At 31.0% G+C, this 20839-nt stretch overlaps 1 protein-coding gene across 9 annotated transcripts in view; it reads left to right on the top strand.

Annotated features, from left to right (window-relative positions):
* CSPP1 (centrosome and spindle pole associated protein 1) overlaps positions 1-20839 on the top strand; it is a 123119-nt gene that overhangs the window by 67624 nt on the left and 34656 nt on the right. For 6 of the 9 annotated variants that reach the window (XR_007949305.1, XM_051970079.1, XM_051970080.1 and 3 more), the window contains 6 exons: positions 234-436; positions 4484-4611; positions 4979-5054; positions 7519-7648; positions 10885-11032; positions 18268-18420. Coding sequence is in view for 8 of the 9 variants with exons in the window: in XM_051970079.1 (XP_051826039.1) it covers positions 234-436; positions 4484-4611; positions 4979-5054; positions 7519-7648; positions 10885-11032; positions 18268-18420 (838 nt within the window). In the remaining variant the exon portion in view is untranslated. The remainder of the gene's footprint in view (positions 1-233; positions 437-4483; positions 4612-4978; positions 5055-7518; positions 7649-10884; positions 11033-18267; positions 18421-20839) is intronic. The other 3 variants (XM_051970085.1, XM_051970083.1, XM_051970086.1) reach the window with 2 other exon arrangements.

Below are 20839 nucleotides of genomic sequence, written 5' to 3'. Positions count from 1 at the left end.
TATATTATTGGGCGTTAGAAATGATTATCTTTTTTTTTTTTTTTTTTTTTGCTGAGACAATTGGGGTTAAGTGACTTGCCCAGGGGCACACAACTAGGAAGTGTCTGAGACTAGACTTGAACTCAGGTCCTCCTGACTTCAGGGCTGGTGGGAATGATTATCTCTTAAAGCCCCTTTCAGTCATTAACATCAATGAATTTACAGAATAATCATTTACTTTTTTTTCCTTTTAGCCTGATAGACTAAAGCAATTAGGTATGAGCTCAAGATATTTTGAAAAGAAGTTTTCACTTTTTGAAGAGAGGATACCACCAGAAAGGCCCAAAGTAGCTTTCCAGACACCTCTTCCCGCCTTATCTGACCTGCCTAGGACATCTTTAAGTGAAGACTTTAACCAAGGGATCAACACAACCCTTGGTGAAATGATGTCGTCCAGGTGCATATTTATAATGTGTTTTTTTTTTTTGTTTGTTTGTTTGTTTTTGTTTTTAGGAATTAGGTAAGCTATTATTTTTGACATTTAGATGAATGTGAATTTAATTATGAAGAAAATACTGTTCTTAGAAAATTATCAAGTTCTTTGGAATTGTTTCTTTAATTACAGCATTTGATTTTATTACTCTTAGTTCCTGTTTCTGTGAAACCAAGTAAAATTATTAAACATTTTTTATCCCTTTTAGATGAATGCAAATTTCTTTAAAATTTGTATTAAGTTTTATTTTAGAATTATCATTCTTTGTAATATCCCTTTAAAAATATGTAAACCATACTGTGTTATTAATTTTGGAAATTTCCACTTGGCAAACATTGAATTCTTTAATTTCTTAAAGAAAAAAATTGAGTTTGGCCTTGTCTTTTACATATTGATCATACTAACTGATGTCTTTAGGGAATTTTTTTTTAATGACAAGTTAGAAAGCTTTAATGCCTAAGATAGGCCTCAGTTATCATAATAAATTTTCAACCCTATAAATTGCTATTACATTGAGGCTTAAAGAATTAATGATATTCAGTATTTGAGATCCATAAATGTACGGTTTCTATGCATCATTCCTGTTACTGTTACTGCTATCTGTTACTGTGATCTGTAATATAATTATTCTTCATGCTGTCACTATTCTAGTTATAAAGTATTTTTTTCTTTATTTCAAAGGTGCTCTGTTAACATTGCTATTTCCTGTGTCATACTACCTATTGTCAGATCTGATGTCTGTTAATGACAGATTGGATGACAACATTGATATATATTTAATAAAATTAGATACAGTTCACAAAATTAAAAGAGATGAGGACTATTCATTTCCTTTATATTAGCTTTTCATTGCAGATACTTAGTTGAAAAATAGGACAAAGGGAAAGGAACGAGATTAGATGTGTCTAAACAACATACTTTTGAAGGAATCACTAATTTTTCATTGGTCCTTCCAAATTATTTTGAAGTAAATAACTTGAGAAGAGTCAGCTGGGTTACATCAGAAAAGGATGACATTTCTGAGGAAGCAAAGTAAATGGATGTTTTTATCCTTTTCTTTCAGAAAACTTTTAATGGAATTTAACTGTTGGGATTATTAAAGTTATAGAAATCTAGGGAGAAGCTAGATGTTGAGTAGAGAAATTGAAGCATAACCACTTTAGTCTCTTTCTAAAGACATTATAAAAGGTGTTCCAAAAATCTTAAAGCTTAAAACTTCACCAAAACATTTAGGGCACCCTATATATTAAATATCATGGATTATATCAAAGCATCATTTTTAAAATTAGCTCCTTCCTTTCCACTTCTTACCCACCCCACTATTTTTTTTTTATTTTTTATTTTTTTGTCTTCATGGTTTTTAATGCCATAAATTATTTTCCCATTTACAGGTCTAATTGAAGGTTAGGAGAGCATGTAAATAACCCAGTTTAATCTTTCTTTGGTATTAGTTGAAATGGGCGTGTACTTTTCCACCACTTCAAAAAGGAGAATACACTAATATCCCACTGTAGATAATAGATATGTTCTTAAAAAGTTATATATTAATAAAAATTAAAAATTTTGAATGATGTTATACTCCCAGTAGGATAGTTTCTTAAAAGTTTGTATTGTTATTTGTGTTTATGACTGTATAATTTGTGCATGTATGTATATGCTTTTAGACTTTTACTTATGTTTTTATGTTTCTTTAGTTTTATACCCACTGTGTGAGTCCATGAGAGTGTTTATGAGCATGTGATATGTGTGTATAATACATATGTGTAAGGGGAATGTGGGATTTATATGAGTGTAGAAAAATATACCTTGCTAGAAATGAGTCCAAAGAATGGCCACATTCTCATGTCTCTATAAAGAGCTGTCCTAAGAATTGGGAGTAAAAATTCTATACTTCTCTCCTGACTCTTCCTCCCTACTAGTAAGAGTCGTCGTCTTCTTCTTCTTCTTCTTCTTCTTCTTCTTCTTCTTCTTCTTCTGCTTCTGCTTCTGCTTCTGCTTCTTCTGCTTCTTCTGCTTCTTCTGCTTCTTCTTCTTCTGCTTCTTCTTCTTCTTCTGCTTCTGCTTCTGCTTCTGCTTCTTCTGCTTCTGCTTCTGCTTCTGCTTCTGCTTCTTCTTTTCTTCTGCTTCTTCTTCTTCTTCTTTTTTTTTTTTTTTTTTTAATAAAATAGTGATGGTGACTCCCCTCCAAATGGCATGGGATAAATGAAAAATTTTAGTTACTAACAAGTAAGTAGGAGAAGAGCACTGAATGTTATGTATGTAAAGGAGGGAATATTAGAGTCTATCTGTATGTATGGGGAACATAGATGAATGAGAGGCACCTGAAAGGGATCTATATGGAGAAAGCTATCTAGAAGTAACCTGGTGATACATCTAAGAGAGAACCATATGTATAAGAGAAGTATGTGGGGGACATGGAAAGTTCTGTGGATAGTAGACATACAGAGATGTATGTGTGAGACATGGGGAGATGAATGCATGAGTGGACATATGTCTAGAGATATTGAATGGAACACATGTGGGAAATAAGGGTACATGTGTGTGTTTGAGAGGCACTTGGGAGCGTGGGGCTATGTTATGTGCCAAGTGGATTTGTGGGAGATACACGAGTGTTCCTGTGTTCCTGTGTGGGGAAGCATATAGACGTGCAGATGTAAAAATACCTGTGATTAAATGTATGTGTGTGTGTGTATATATATACACACACACCACACATAAATACATGCATACGCATATCTCACAATACAGGTATGCATACACACACACACATCCTTATGTTTACATATGGAAATGGGTATGAATATATATGTGTGTATATATATGTATGCATATATATATATATATATTTATTTATTTACATGAGGATATGTTTGGAGGTATGCACCTGAATAGGAATGTGTTTGGAAAGCTTCTAGGATCATGAAAAGGAGAGTGAGTAGGATAGTACAGAAAACTATCAAATGAGTTTTCCTCCTTTCAAAGCTTTTATCAGTTCCTTCCTTTTTTTCCTTTCTTGAGCCTTCTCTAATTTCCTGTTTTCTTATCCCTCCCAGTCCTATATTCCCTTGCCCTTTTTGTCCTTTCAAGCTTTCTTTGTTTTTTCTCAACTTTTTCTTTCCCCTTCCATTTGTGGTGGAAGGAATTTGCAGATAGAAAGCAAAGGAAGAATTGCGCTAGGGGACCTGGGATGGTATCAGAACACTAATTATATCCTGTCCTGAATCTTGGGAGTACATTGGTGATAATGATAGGGTTTTCTCTCCCACCTCTCTACCCCTATCATATTTCCTTCTCTGTCCTCCCTCCCATCAATTGGGAATGGCTTTTTATCATATCTCATTTAAAACTGATGGTTTTTTCTTCTTTGTTTTGAAGACAGTGTTCAAGTTATTTTAAACTTAAAAGGTAATATTGGATCAGCTAAGTTCTTTTTTTTTTAAGTTATCATATATAAAAGTTCTATTAACGTAAGGAATAGCAAATTCCTGTTTAGCCAGGAGCTAAATTAAGACTAATTGATGCACTTTATAGGTAGTTTTTAAAAACAATTAAGGATTGCTTTATTTTGGTTGCTTAAAAACATTTACTAAGAGGCTTAAGTTAACCAGCCTCTTTTAGAAGAAGAGATTACCTTTCTGATTTAAATTAAATATGTTTTAAAAGGAAACTTATTCTATCACTTTCTTTATGGATTCACAAATTTAGAAGTGGAAGGGACCTTAGTGACACAGTAGAAATCCTGTTATCTTGAATTTGAGTAAAATATTAAAAAAAATAAACTGTATATTTGCATCCCAACTAAACAGATCTAAATTACTTCTTTTATCAATACATGCTTGCAATTTAATTTCTTTTTCTAATTACCCTTCAATCTGTTATATTAAGACATGCTATAGCAAATACTGGATTTGTAACAATAAAATTCTTCTATACAGGGCCTTTTTAATCTTAATATCTTTTTAGTTATACAATGAAATATGAAATGGATTTTCTAATTTTATTTTGATATAGGATTACATCTCTACCTCCACCTCTTCCCCCTCCACCTGCACCGTCTTTGCTCAATTATCGAACTCCTTATGATGAAGCATATTATTTTTATGGGGCCAGGAATCCTTTGGATCCCAGTCTTGTATATTGTAAGTTAATGCTACACTAAGTATATTATCTATTTGTTCAAATAGGAAAATTGGTTTCTTAGTGGAAAATATGAAGACAGGTTTCTGAAAAATATTTGAATGAGAACATTCGTTCTTTTGAAAAAATACATTATTTCAAAATTCACAGTGTGATATACAGTAATGATTACTGCTTTATCATTTTATAAAAAGTGTGCTATTTTTCCTTTAGAATTGCTAAAGTAGAATAACACGATAGCATTTTTTATGTGTGGGTTGTTAGTCTTTTTGGTGATTTTTTTTTTCTTCATAAGTCTTTGTTCTAGATGCTCATAATTTTTTTTTTATTGATGTCTAAGATTGATTGCATATTTTTTATTTTGTCTAGATAACCCAGGAATGATGGGAATACCTCCACCAACCTTGAGTGCTCCTGATACTCATGAACCAGTAGGACCCATTGTGTAAGTCTCTATATAAAAAATGTAATTTTAGGAAGGATGTAAAATATCCTTTCTTAGTTAACTACTTCCTATTATAGAGTGTACATGTATGTGCATATGTGTATATATATGTGTTTATTGGTTATACTGTTTGCATATGTGGACATACTTTGATGTATTTCTGGTAAGAACACTAATGTTGTAGATAACAACCTATTCATGTGTTTCCACCTTAGGGCTTTCTTGTCTATTTCTTGAGTAACTGGTCACATTTCCTTTTCTGATAATAAGTTCCCATGATGCTAAAGTATTTTTTGTTTTTTGTTGTAGCCTAATTATACCTAACATACGTTAGGTAACATCTCTTCTCTAACTTTAGTTTTTTGGAGCCTAGTATTATATGACTTGTAGTTGTGGCTGAAAGGATATTGATTTTAAAGAGATGGACATTTGTTTCTTGGAGAAGCTTTGAGGTCATTATATTATTGCACGGTTTTTCCACAGATAGTCAATTCCACTGTCTTTCACTTACTCAATTCTGGATCCAATTTATTGTCTGTCTTTGGTGTCACTCCCAAGATACTTAAATTGTTAAACCATCAAATTGCATGTCATAATTTAGTTAATAAACATTCTTTATCTACTTGGTTTTTCCTCTGTGGGTTAACATTTAATATATTTTTAAAAATCCACTAAAGAACATTGATCAAGGGCATAGGTTGGATGGTAGATAGTGGGAAATTAAAAACATATTTAGATATCAATGATTTTGTTTCCTTAAGTATTTTCTTTACTATTTTTCCTTTTTAATCCTTGCTCCAACCCCATGTAAAAGGTTCTTTAGTGATTTTATTTGAAAATTAGCTCTTTCTTAACTATTACATTTTTATGATTGTTAGGTTACATTTTTTTGTTGTAGCTAGATTGGGTTAGTGTTCATTGTTATTTTAATTGTTTTGAAAGATATTTTTAAACTTGGAAATGGAAGAAAATGCTACAGGATTTTTTTGCCTCATGAAATATATCAAGAGTTGTATCTCATACTTTACCTGTGGTCCATGCAGCTCAAAAAAAAAAAAAAGCCACTGGAAATACTATTTGCTATTTTTTTTTATTTAGCATCATATCAGATTATGTTGTTTATTTTAGGAATCTTAAAGTCAGCTATTAGTTCATTGTTTCATGTCAAGCCTATGATTAAGAGACGTCTTTGTTACATCTTCTTCACTGACAAATTAAGGATCCTCTACCAATTTTTAACAAATGATTTTTATGCTTTCTACTTATTTAGCCCATTAACCTGAATATTTCAATTGGTTTTGCCCCAGTATTCTAACCCGTCAGCATTAATTTTGATATGGGTCTATCAGTTTGATGTCAGGTATCTTGAAGAAAATAGAATTTAGAGCAAAAAAAATCTATTGTCCTTCTTTACTCTCATGTTGTTTTTATTTAGATAGAATACTAGAAGTAGTGCTGTAGACTAAGATCATCCATTTAGGCTGAGTGCCGCTGCTAGAAGGCCTCTGATGAGTTTTATTTATTTATTCTTTTGTATGCTGGGGAGATTTCATTTTACATTCTTGCAAGAACGGGTACCTAGGTTAGTATGCACATTTTTGAAATGTCAGACAGTCTTTTATTTCCTATTCTGAAGTGCAAGTCCCTCCCTGGATTCCCCATTAATTGGGTGTTTCAGAAGTTACAGAATGAATCTCTACCCCATAAGCATTATTTTCTTACACATTTTTTCTATTTGTTCCATACTAGTATTGTTCTGCTTGTTTGCATTTGTCCTTTTGATTATCACTTGTCTTATAACATATTGCAATTTATTTTGTGAGTCATATTTTAATAATGTGATTTTTTTTATATACAAGTATGTATTCCTTATGTAGGGATATGTTCCTGAGAATGTTTATGGAAATTTAATTTTTGTAAATAAAGAGATGTTTTAAGTGCACCAGGAGATCTAATAACTTATTGTTTGGAATAATTTTATAGAGTAAAGTCTTATGTGTAGGGCAAAAATTCCCTAATTTTTCTTTTTTTAAGTTTGGATTTTTAAATGTCAGCTTTGCTTTAAGTTGTGAGGCTCATGTGTTCTGTAGTTTAAGTCACAGAATACTCTGTGGCTCCAGGGTTATATGTATTTTATTTTCTCTCATTACTTTTTAAATTTTATTTTTGTTCAGGAATCTTCTGTTCATTTTGAACTTTCATTGTATTGATAATTCTTTTTTGCTCTACCAAAATAATGTCTAAATATAATTTACATATTCAGTCTTGTTTATTATTCTAGGCCTCTGTTAGTTATTTTTTCTCCTTATGGATTTTTGGAGATGATGTATTTGCTGTGTAGTCCACTATTTCCCATCCCAAAGTCATCCTGTTCTCATATGTTAAATTCCATGCTGTTTCAATAGAGTATTTTGTTTTAATTTTCTAAATACATTTCACATTATTAATTATATGTTTCAAACAGGAACAAAAGTATTTTGAATGAACTGAGCACCGTGAGTGATAGAACAAGAACAGGAGGATTGATTTTTGAAGATAAACCAAGGCCTACAAAGGAATCAGTTCAGTCTTATCAATATGATTTGCAGCAACAGGTATAAAATAGGATAACTATTTCAAAGTATATCTGGGGGAATTATTCGGGAGAAGAAAATCAATACAAATTTATTCTAAAACTGCTTGATTGTCAGTATTATAGATTTGCCAAGAATTCTCTTAAGTGTTTTTGATTTAACTATATCCAGTGTTTAGGCAATGTAAAGTTTACAATTGCAGTTTGTTTCATGTAAATGAACACCTTCTCCTTTTAGGGATTAAAGTTCACTCAGACTTGGATTTAACGAAATTCTTTGTTTAGGAGAAAATGATTCTTTGATTAAAGTCCAAATTTAGACCAGTTTAAACAGTTTTTCTGGTTTCATAATAGCAAAATTAAGGGTCTTAGCTACCTTATGGTCTAGGTTGCCCATTATTAAATATATGTGAGGAACTGATGCTAACCATAGTATTTCTTAGCAGAAAATAGTATTTTTTTTTGTACATGGATATCCTACTCAGTGCCATTAATTGGTTTCATGAAAATAAAACCTTAATCAAACCTTTGTTCCTCGGGGTAGTAGGACTGTTGAAACAGTATGTGAGAAGAACAAGATTTCGAATGGCATCAGAGGGGTCCTTGAGGTTTTGTTTTGCCAGACAGAAGAATTGGAGGGAAGGGAAACATTAGGGAGGAAAAGGCTGGCTCAGATCAGAGCATTTTGTGACATCCTGGAAAGAAAGATGCAACGAAGAGCTAACTTTACATAATGCAATGATCTATTTCTTGATTTAAAATGGGTTTTAGTGAAAAACTTTAGATTCTTTTAGAAACTTTAGACATCATTTCTCAATATTAAGTGCTTTCCATTTCCCTTTGCTTATTTTAACAGTCTCATTAGAAAACATTGACCTTATCTTAATACCATTATTGATATCTGTTTGGCTGAACTTGTATCCCTTTACTTTAGGGTGGAGCTTGGTTATAATTTAATAAGGGTATTATTGTACATTGAAACTGGTCAGAGAAGCTTTGTCTGGTCATACAAAACTTGGATGAAATATGTTTGTATTAGTCTTGAAGGTTTTTTTTTTTCTTTTTGCTGAGGCAGTTGGGGTTAAGTGACTTGTCCAGGGTCACACAGGAAATGTTAAGTGTCTGAGATCAGATTTGAACTCAGGTCTCTCCTGACTTCAGGGCTAGAGCTTTATCTGCACCAACTAGCTGCCCCTTGAAGGTTGCTTTTTATTTATTTATTTATTTTTTAAATTTTAATAACTTTTTATTGACAGAACCCATGCCAGGGTAATTTTTTACAACATTATCCCTTGCACTCACTTCTGTTCCGATTTTTCCCTTCCCTCCACCCCCTCCCCCAGATGGCAAGCAGTCCTATATATGTTAAATAGGTTACAGTATATCCTAGATACTATATATGTGTGCAGAACTGAACAGTTCTCTTCTTGCACAGGAAGAATTGGATTCAGAAGGTAAAAATAACCCGGGAAGAAAAACAAAAATGCAAGCAGTTTACATTCATTTTCCAGTGTTCTTTCTTTGGGTGTAGCTGCTTCTGTGAAGGTTGCTTTTTAAAAAATAATATGAGTAGTTAGAAATTTCCATAATTTGGTTCTTCAAATATCTATGCTATGCTGTTATACCTTTATACAACTCTTTGCTATTGACATTACTCCTTCCTGGGTCAGCTTAGTTTATCTACCTCAACCCAAAGATTTGATGCTGGAATAACCAGTGTCTATAAGAAGTGTTGGGGTGGACAGCCAAGATCAAGGCATGATAGTAGAGATGTAGGCCATAGGAATGAGCTACAATAGATTGAAGTGTAGCCATAAGTTTGGGAAATGGGAGCCAGAAGTTTCAAAGAGGAGAGCAGAGAAGTGGAATTTGGAGCAGTATGAACCTGGGAATAGAGTAAAAGAACCTTGCTATTTGAGCCTTATCAGAAAAAACTCTTAGCTCACTTTTGTTTTATTAGAGTAAAATAAGCATGATTCTACTGACAGATTTTTAAATTATTAGTACTACACTTAAATAGTTCAACACATTTAGAAGTAGCTATTAAACAATTGACTCTTGTTTATTTTTAATATATTCTCCCAAAAATTTACTTTTCACAAATGTAAAATTTGCCCTCTAGTTGTGTTTTATCCACCTTCATGCATCTAGACAGCTTTATTCTTAAATGTGGTGGTTCCAGGATTCATTTTTATGCATGCTTTTCTTGGAGATATTTATCCTCAATTATACAAGGAATTTTGTTCAGATATATAGGCAGTCTCTAATTCAGGAGCAATTTGTGTTTCTAAAGTTTCTTTAAAAAAAATTATGTAGAATTTAACAAATACTTTAAAAAGAATATTTCTATATGTATAATATAATCAAAAAAGAGAACATATATATACAAATCCATAAATTTCTATTATATACAAGCTAAATTAAAAACAAAACAACAGATATAATAAATTAAACATATTACTTTCAAAGTTGTCCTGCATGCTTGTGTTTTCTTCTGAATGCGTTCCTGTTCCTTTTGATGTATTTAAAAGATAACTCAAATGAGTCTTTTTCTCCTTTTTTTTTTTTTTTTTTTTTTTTTTTGTTTCTAGCTTCTCCTCCCCTTCCTCTTCCTTTCCACCCCTAGCCCTCTCAAGTGAAAAAAAGGAGGGGGCACAATCCTTGTAATAAACAAACATAGTCAAAGAAAATAAACTCACTGAGTTATCTAATCCAAAACTGTCTTTCCTTGACTCTAATGCCTTAGCAACAGTAGTCATTTGATTCTCCAGGAAGCCTACAGATAGCCTTCTTGATTGATAAGATTTATGATACAGTACCATTAGTAATTCTGAATCCCTTATTCCTCTGATTTCTGAACCTGATACCAAGCTTTAGTATCCCTGAATTGCAAGTAGCTTTAGGAATTGTGTAGAGTTAGAAAATCTGGAAATTACTCAGCTTCCAATGCAGTGTAATTGGAGGAATCTAGACAGGAGTACTAAGAGCTTTCATAGAAATACACTGTGAGACATAGACAAGGTGCAAAAATCTATTGCAATTTTGGATGGAGAGTAGGAAAGGATAATCATTGGTGGAGGAGAAATGAATGAAAATAGAGTTGTGAATTAAATATCTCTTTAAAAGAATTAGCTAGGGCTTTTTTTTTTTTTTTTGCAATGGTTTGGATAAGAGGAGTAAAGTTAGTAATGGCATTACTATTCTTGATTGTGTCAAACTGGTAGTACAGCATTGTAAATTGTTGCTCATTTTGTTAAGATACGAGAAAGAGAAGCAAGACGGAGGAAAGAGCGAGAAGAAAAAGAAGAATATGAAGCTAAACTTGAAGCTGAAATGAAAAATTACAATCCTTGGGGAAAAGGTGGAGGGGGTGCTCCACTCAGAGATGCCAGAGGAAACCTGATAAGTATGTTGGCTTTCTTGTTTCTTTTCTCTTGGAAAAAATGTGATTCTTTCTGTTCTTTATTTTGGGAGAGAGTTAGGAAGGGCATATTTTTCCGAATTGATTCTCTTCCATTAAGTAAATACATTTTATTGCCATTTGTATATTCTCATTTTTTTTGGATAGAAGGGTAACTTAATACTATTCAACTATAAGACAATCATCATAATATTAGAATAGAAACTTCCAAGTAATTTTAAAATAAATTTTTTATACAGACTGGTAGGTAAATTAAAATTATTACTTTTATTAGAAATTTGCCTCATTTCAGAATTTTATGTTTTTTTGAATCCTAGTCTTAACAAATTTTGGTATACTAGTACTTACTACATGGCAGAATAGTAAAGCTAAAAATGCTTTTCATATAATGTAGGAAGCTGATTTAAAGTATTCTGTTTTCACTTGTGCACATGAAATAAAAAATTAAAACAAGATAAAACTAGAGGGAAAGTTGAGTGATGTTTAAATATATATTATGATTGAAAACATGAGGGAGAAATGATTGTAAAAATTACTAAAATAATTAGAAAGTACCATTCAAAGTAAATGAGAAAAATTTTAATCTTAAATTACCTATTAAATAGCCCAAGAGGACAGGGAATTATTTGAGAATTCCTTCTGAATATTATTAAGGATGGTAACTACTTGAAGAAATTACCTTAGACTTAAGTCCAGGATAATAAAGGATGTTAGCTTATTTCTTGTTTTGATTGTAACTTATTTTGTAAAGCAATAATTTCTAAAATTGTATATTAACTCAATTTATCCTAAAGTTTCTCTTGGATCATTACTTTGTTTTGGATGTCTTGAATTTCTGGTCTAGAATAGCTTCTTAGAACTTTTTGGCCCTCTTATTATTTAACATATATTGCAAGTAAAGATAAAATATTGTTCTTCATATAAATAATTATGAAACTTGTGAATTATGGCACATATTATAATAATTCTTATAAGTTACAGTCCATATTGGTATACAAAAGATTTAATAGTAAAATGTTAAAATCCAAGACTAAATAATTTCCATTTCTAACATTAGTAAATATTTTATAACCTCAAAAATTGTATGCCATGTTGTTCTAGGTTCTTTGGGTGAATTCAGAAGGTGAGAGGAGATAAATGAGCTCTCTCATCCCCAATATTTATCAGTAAATGCTTTCTAAATCAAGTTATATGGCAAAAATTACCTCTATTCCACTAAAAAGTGATAGTAAAATCTAATTTGCAAATCATATATACGTTCTACCCAGTGAATTCATTGAAGGATTTATGTTTACAATTGGCTGGATCTTGTATGAAAAACAAGTGTGGATGTTGCCAAGCTAAGTTTGAATATTTCCAGCTAAAGGGAGTTTTTCTTTCTATTGCTCTATCAGCTTTTTTCAAACTTATTCAAGTTTCAGGATCAGGTTGAAGGATGAATATTTTTTTACTTACTTTATCCCTTTTTTCTTTTTCAATTATCAAGCATTTATTTTCTCTCCATACCTCCCCCTAACTCAATAAAAAAATTAAAAATACAGCCTTGTAACAAATATACATAATTAAGCAAAGCAAATTCCTATAATGATCATGTTAAAAAATGTTCAAGATGTATCAGAATGACCTTAACTGTTACTTGGGGATGAGTAAAATGTAGAGGTTATTCAAAAAGAAAAAAAAAACTGTTGAACTTTTAGTATCCAAATTTATTAGATTGTAAATGTTTAATGTTTCAAAGAAATCCATTTAATTTTTAAGGTGCAAACAAAAATGATAATTATAAATTTTACTTAACGGAAACATTTCTTTTACTTACAAAAGAAATATCAGAATGAGATGGGATGTACTTATAGACAATAAATGATAATAATAACAATTTATAATAATAACAATTTATAATAATCACAACATTAATATTAATTTGATCAATCCCTATAAGTAAAATTAGTACCCAGAACTCTGATATGGTTTACATTAGTCAAAATAAGGTGAATGAAAAAAGCCACCCAGGAGACATTACGTGAATTCACAGTAGACATTTATTGTTAGGGCACTATTTAATTTATCAACATGGAAACTCACTTATTATGATAGATTATTTGGGGAAAGAGTAAAAATCTATGCATTTTTTATCTGCAATTGTTATATTTTGAATAGCATTAGTTTCTTTTAACTTTTCTTTCAATTCCTGTTGTGTGTATATGGCTTTTATGTTATAAAAGAATTTAGTTATAACTCAGTTTTCTTCCTGAATTCCTCCTCAAAGAAAGTTTTCTTATAGGGAGATGAGATATGAAAATTTACTTTCTCCATGTATAGAATAGTTTTTTTTTAATATTAAAGCTCATTTATAGCTTGTTCAAAAATTTAAAAATTGTGTTCTTTGAAGTCTATTTCTTGTTTTTTTATTCTCAGAGTTTTGTATTTTTATAAATATTTGTCTATTTTATTTAATATAAAAATCAGCTTGTGCTTTGGGAGCATGTATGACAAGAGTTGCTGAATCATTTTAGAAATGTAGAGATTTATGTTTTGTTTTTTAAAGCCAGCAGTCTTTAACAGATACAGCTTTTTTTCCCCCCACCATTGGTAGTTTTTGTTACTAAAACACAGGAAAGACTTGGGGTTTCTTAATGTTTTCTCTCACTTTTTAACCTTTTAATTTTGATTGATGTAAATTTTGTGGTGATAAAATATGTGTTCAGATTTGGAAAAAAGAAAATAAAATAGGAAGCAAGGTAAGACTGAACTGAGAAGGGAAAATAATTAACTTTGTTTTATGTAATTAGGAGTGATTTAGGGGACATTTGGCACATTGTTCAAAGAAATAGAATTTTTCCCATTTTATTAAGTCTTTTGTTAACTGCTCTCATCTTTTTATTTTAAATTATGATGATTCTCAATTGCTAGTGACTCATCTACTAATTTTGATTTTATAAATTCAAAATAATATTATTTTTAGCTTCTATGAGCATATTGAAGTTGATATACCAAAGTAAGCCTTTGCATATTTTGATAATACCAAGGTAAATCCTTTGGTCGTATATCAGTTATACGTGGTAAGTATTTGTTTTCTTGGGAAAAATGCTTTACATTTTCTTAAGTCATCTTTTTTGGCTTCCATTCAGCAATATTTTGGACCATCAGTTTGGGCAATAATGGATAATCTTCAGCTGATTAATTAAGAACTGACTATGCTTTCATTTTTTCTCAATGAGTTGTCTTTTAGATTTTTTTTATTCATGTAGATGAACTATCTGATATTGTTCTAGTGGGTTATATAATAAGAAAGAAATGAACATTCAGTCCTGGATTTAAAATGTATGTTGATTTCTCTTCCTATGAAAGATGGTAAAAGGTTTTGAATAATGGATATATCAACCTGAAATAAGACTACTTATGTAGTAAAAACTAGGTTCTTTAATGGGGGCAACAGAATGGCAATCTAGGACCATTATATAGCACCAAAGTACAAATTTTGCTTGAGGGTAAGGGTTGAGCATGGGGTTCTTAACAGAATACCAGGGCAGAAGGAGTAGGACACAGTTCTAGAAACTGTGCAGCTCCAGGTGCCAGGAGATTGGAACATTCTATGGAACAGTGTCCACAAGTGTATCAAGAGGAAATGTCCAATGATACTGTACAACCAGTTCCTCCTGGCTCTGGGGTTGGGGTGGGGTATCCTCAAAATCTCCTGCATTTAGCACTTTTCTACAATCTAGGTGATCGGGAAAAACGCAATGTCCCTTAAAAAGAAAAGGATGGTTTCAGTGTGAAAAGAAATACACAAAAGAACCTGAAAAGGTAGATGGGTCATTATGACCTGTGTTAAGAGGTTGAAGGGTAGAATGATATCAGGAAGAGGAGATAGGGAAGAGAGGAGGGGTTTAATTAGTTTGAACCAAAACATGGTTTAGAGGGGAATTTGGAATTGTAGCAAGCTAATAATTTCTTGATTTTTTTCATTGTAATAAAATCATCCTGAAAGGTGGCAGAACCAGCAAAGGGGAAACCTTATTATATTTGTGTCTGATTTTTACTAATTAAGAGTAAGTAGGTAGAAATAATGGGCATGCTGGGGCAAAGCTATTAATCCTTTGTAGTGATAGAGGAATAGAGAAAAGCCAGTAAGAATCTGACATATTTTGTAGATTTTTGGAGAGCATGTTTTAGACTATTTACAGAAATGATAACATTGACTAAAATTCCTCAGAATAAAGTCCACCTAGGAGAACTGGTAATTTCTAAGAAGGAAATTTTGAATTCATAGTAGAGAAACAGTTCCAAAGAGAAGGAAAGTAATCTTAATTGTTTTATATTTTTTGTAGTTATTTTAAACAGGATCTTTTTATCTCTTCCTGCTGGATTTTACTGAAATTTTGATGATTTATGCACATTTATTTCTTAACCTTCAGTTTTGCTGGATTTGTTTAACTTGATTTTTGAGTTGACTTCCTTGTGTTCTCTGAGTGAGGCAACACATTGTCTAATGAAAGTCAGTAATTTTATCTCCACTTTGCCTAAGCTTTTCCCCCGCAATATTTGTCATTGCTGTAGACAGCATTTCTAGCACTTTATCTAACAGTAATGGTAATAATGAACATCCTCCTTTGTTCTTATTTAAAGAGCTTCTGGTTTATCCTCATTAGATCCTATTACTATTAAGTGAAAGTCCATTTATTCTGATGTTTTCTAGTGTCTGTTGTGAAAACTTTTTTTCTGCATCTATTGATATAATTACATATTTCTTGTTCTTGTTATTAACATGGTTATTTATGTTTGCAGTTTTCCTAAAACTTTGAACCAGCCCTTTTTTCTTCCTGATATACATCTTGTCTGGTCATTGTGATTAATATTTATGATATAGTGTTGAAATTTCCTTGCTAAAATTTTATTAAAATTTTTTTGCATCAATATTCATTAGCGATAATAGCTTTTAGTTTTCTTTCTCTGTTTTAAATCTTCCTGCTTTAGGAAGTAGTAAGACCATATTCATCTTATGGAAGGAATTTGGTAGGGCCCTTTCTTTTCCTATTTTAAAAAACATTTTATAGTATTAGAATTAGTTGTTCTTTAAATGTTTGACAGTTTATTTGTAAATGCAACTGGTCTTCCCCCTCACCCCCCCCTTTGGGAGCTAATTTATAGCTTGTTGAAAAATTCAAAAATTGTGTTCTTTGAAGTCTCTATTTCTTCTGTTATTCTCAGCATTTTGCATTTTTATAAGTATTCATCTATTTAATTTAGATAGTCATGTAATTACAAAAAAATTCCTGTTTTTTATTTATTGGGCTTATGAATTTACTTTTTTCACTTAATACTAATACTTATTTTTATTTTAAAAATCATTTCAGTTTCTATTTTATTGATTTCCCCAAGTCTGGCTCCCTCATCTTTCAGTCACCCTTTAAAAATTTTTTTCTTTGTTTTGATTTTGTTAATTTTTTCTTTGATTTTTCAAGATTTCTATTTTGGACTTAATTGAAGGTTTTTTGTTTGTTTTCTAGGAGGTTTGTTTTGTGTGTGTGGTGGTTGTTCTTGTTGTTGGTTGTTGCATGCCTAATTTATTCTGTTTTTTTTTCTTTCAGTAATGAAACTAATTAGAAATAAAAACATTTCCCTAAAAGCTGCTTTGATTTCATCCCCCAAATTTTAGTATGTTTCCTCATTGTCATCTTTAATGAAATTATTTATTCTATCATTTGTTCTTTGACTTATCTGTTCTTTAGAATTAAGTTATTTGGTATCCTGTCACTTTTTAATATTTTATTCAGTGACCTTTTAATATAATTTTTATTGCATTATGACATATAAAAATGTACTTATTTTTGCTTTACTGCATTTTTTGTTATAGTTTTTATTCTCTAATGCATGGAAAGTTAAAAATATATATCCTCTTTTTTATTTCCATTCAGTAATTTGGCATTGTCTTAATATATTTTGCTTTCCTTTTTGTATTGCCTCTTTTTGTCAACTAATTGTTATTTGTTGCTTATACACTACTTTTCAGATATCATCCCTGTTCCTTTGCATAAGCTATATCTTTATTCCTGTAATGCACTTCTTTCTCACTGTTGCATTTTAGAGTCTCTGTCTTCCTTCCTTAGCTCAGTTATTATATTTCACGGCTGAGTAGTCTTAACCTATTGAAATTACTTTGTATTATTTTGTATGTTATTTGTATTTGTTTTTGTTATGCCACTTAATAGAATGAAAACTACGGGAGCTTGGGGACTGTTTACTCTTTATGTCTGTATTTTCAAGATCTATCAGAATACCTGAAACTTAGTCTCTTAATATTTATTAATTGAAAATGAAATAAATTGCCACTGTTGTATATCTGAACTGTTATGGTCAGCCATTTCTGGTTAACATCCTTGAATCCACCCTATTGTTTCCAACAGTGACTTACTATTTTACCTGTTTTGCTAGTCCTTAATTCACCTTAAAGTTTCTCATGTGCCTTCTTCACTCCTGAGAAATGCTGTTTTTTCTTTTTTTTTAAATGGATATTTATTTATTCTGGGTACATTCTGTATTTACTTTGTTCTTGTCCCTTGTGTGTGTTCTATTTCCCTGCTCTTTGAGGGCAGAGATAATTTGATTTTAATATATCCAGTACCTCACGCAGTGCCTTATACATAGGTAGTGACCACTTAGTTACGATTTATTGAAGTGAACTGACCCCTATTTCCAAATCTTTGATTCCTATCATGTGATTATTATTTGTCATTAGGGGAAATTAAATAGATAAGAGAGCAGCTACATTCAGTTAAATTATTGCCATCCTTAATTTACTGTTTTATTACATATTAACAAGTCATTTTAAAATAGAATTACCAAATTCTGAAGTCACAGTAGATAAATGTTAACATACTATGTTTAATTGTTTGTAAAATAATTCTGTTCATTTTCATTAATAATGCTATAATTTTCTCAATTTCTCCACTAATTTACATTTTTAATGTTACAGGATTGTTTCAGTTAAGGTCTTCCTGTAAGCTTTGCTAATTAAAATAAAATTTCAATACCACAATATACCACTTTTTCTTTACCATTACTTTCTTCCTTCTCTTATTTCAGCATTTTATATTCTGATATAAAGATGGTAAAATATTGCTTATTTAAAAAAAACATATATTTGTACACACACAAACATAGTAAGCATAACAACTTGAAAATGTATTTTAAAAAATAAATGGCTTATTTTTCCCTCTTAGCTGATTTGAATAGGATGCACAGACAAAATATAGATGCCTACCATAACCCAGATGCAAGAACACATGAAGATAAAAGAGCTGTTGTCTCTCTAGACCAAAATTTAGCCACTACAAATGCTGAGAACCTAGAAGATCCTGCAAATACAAATTCAGGTTTTTAATCACATTTTATTACATTTCTAACGTATCGTCTATCTTTTCCTTTTACGTATAACAGTTCTAGTAAGAATATTTTTACTCTTATGATATAAAACATATTGACCAAGCTATTAAAACAGATTTTTCTTCACAAGTCTCTTTTTGTCTGTTTGCAATTAATCTGTGTATAGTTTGCTGCTTAACATCTAATTGCTTCTCAGTTTATATGACTGCTTGTTGATTTTCTTTTTGTATGGAGTGTTTGAGGTGAGAGATTTTTTGAGGGGCAGTATATAACCAAAGTTATAAATACCCATAATGTTTTTACTTCTTATTATTTGTATAAATGTTTTAAGAGACTATATGGTAGCTAGAGTCAGAAAAACCTGGGCTCAAATTCTGCCTCTTACATAATCTGAACATGGGCATATATATCACTTATATGTTAGGTTCTCTACGCAATTCCTTAAGAGCATGAGTTGTTGACTCAGTGTAAGAAATTTCTATACTGAGAATTTCTAACACAAATGAAGTCATAGGTTTGAACTAAAAAAATTAAATGGTGGCCTTCCAGGAAAAATATAAGCTTCTTGAAGACAGAAACCAGTTCATGTTTTTCTTTGTATATCTAGTGCCTAATGTAGTGTCTTTTATGTAGTAGGCATTTAATAAATTTTTACAGAATTAAATTAAAAATACATACACACACATATATAAATACATACATAAATCGATATTTTGAGGGTTGCATATAATATCTGCTGCTTAAAATTCAGCTTTATCCTGTGTCAAGTGTAATTAGAAAACTTTGAGGTGTGCAGTTGATACAATAGAGAGAACTGGACATAAAGTCAGAGACCCTGTGAATCCTACCTTATTTGTTAGTCCTGTGTGACTCTTCCTGGCAAATCACATAAGCTCTTTCAGCTTTAATTTCTTCACCTGTATAATGGGGATAATAATAGCACCTAAATGCTGGGATTTTTATGAAGATAAAATGAGATAATTTATATAAAGTATTTTACAAACTTTCTTGTCCTCAATGCAAATGTCCATTATTATTGTTAATTTAGTAAAGGTAATAGAAAGAAATCCTAAAAAAAATTAAATTGATTATCTTAATTTTAAAAAAGGCCTGGAAGGAGATGATTTTACTTAGCCTTTTGATTTGGATCATCCCTGAAAAGTCCCTTTTTGTTTTCTTCTTTTTCTAGCTAGAGAGCAAATAGAAGAATCTTGAAGATTCCTTTCATTGTGTATCAGAATATCTGTCAACATTAGTGTTTCTATGTTTAAAACAGATTATAAAGTACTAAATAACTGTGATAGTATGAAATTATTCTTGATGTGCCACTATTATTTCCTCTTGTATTTTGTCTATTACTACTAATTCTGCTATTAATGGAACAGAATCTTATTGTACAGCCACCTTTGTTCTTATACTATCCTTATATCTATACTTATTTAATTAAATCTTTGTCTCCCCTCTATATTTAAATATTAAAACATAAAACAAACAAAATTTAGTTCTGGAAACATTTATTGAATGCCTATTTTATGTAAATCCCTGTCCTAGATTACATAATTTCTTTTCATTTTTTAGATAAGACTTTAATACATTAATACAATTGAAGTATTTTATGAGATTGAAAAACTCTTATGCATAGATTTCATTCATTAAAGGCTAATGTTAAAATATTACATCAGTGTTAAAAATCACCCAATTTATGTCATAGTACAAACTAGGTTTTTTCACTTTTGAAGCAATAGGAAACTTAGAATATCTCTTAAAAAAAAAAAAAAATTTAAAAATTCTAAAACAGTCCTGTTTGCCCCGATTTTTAGTCTTCATTGGTCCTGATTCCCAAAATTTCATTTTGTTTTTTGTTTTCCTCTAAGTAATCTGTATCTTGCCTAATTTGTTAAAAAGTTATTTATAACTTTATTTAATTTGTAGAGTCTCTGATTAGGCATACGTCTACCATAAGAGTGTAATTCCAATGGAATCTGGAAGGGAGTTTGCTTTCTTAGTTGCTATGTGTTCTTATTTTTGGATCCACCCTCCTGTTGGCTAATAATTTACCTTGGCACGTGCTTTTTACTTGCTGACTTTTTTCTGTCTCATTTAAGCAGCATTAGACCTTCTTCATGGTGTATTTTACTGCTTGGTTTTGCTCTAAGTAACTTATTCTATACTTTTCTGGTAAATTTCTTTCCAATTATAGCTGACTGTTTTCTCATCCTGTCCACTTCATTTGAATTCTGATCCTTTCTTCCAGGGTGGTAGAATGCTTATTGTTATTTTGTTAGTCAGTTTAATTAACACATTCTCAATTTCATTAGAGTAATGAGTTCCTGGGGAGGAACTTCATGATGGAAATGCAGTGTTTTTAATGAAAAAAAATGTCCCAATCAGAAAAGTGACTGACAATTT

This window comes from Antechinus flavipes, chromosome 1 (assembly GCF_016432865.1).
Source record: "Antechinus flavipes isolate AdamAnt ecotype Samford, QLD, Australia chromosome 1, AdamAnt_v2, whole genome shotgun sequence".
NCBI classification, from domain to species: Eukaryota; Metazoa; Chordata; class Mammalia; order Dasyuromorphia; family Dasyuridae; genus Antechinus; species Antechinus flavipes.
This window is presented reverse-complemented; position numbering and strand designations above follow the sequence as displayed.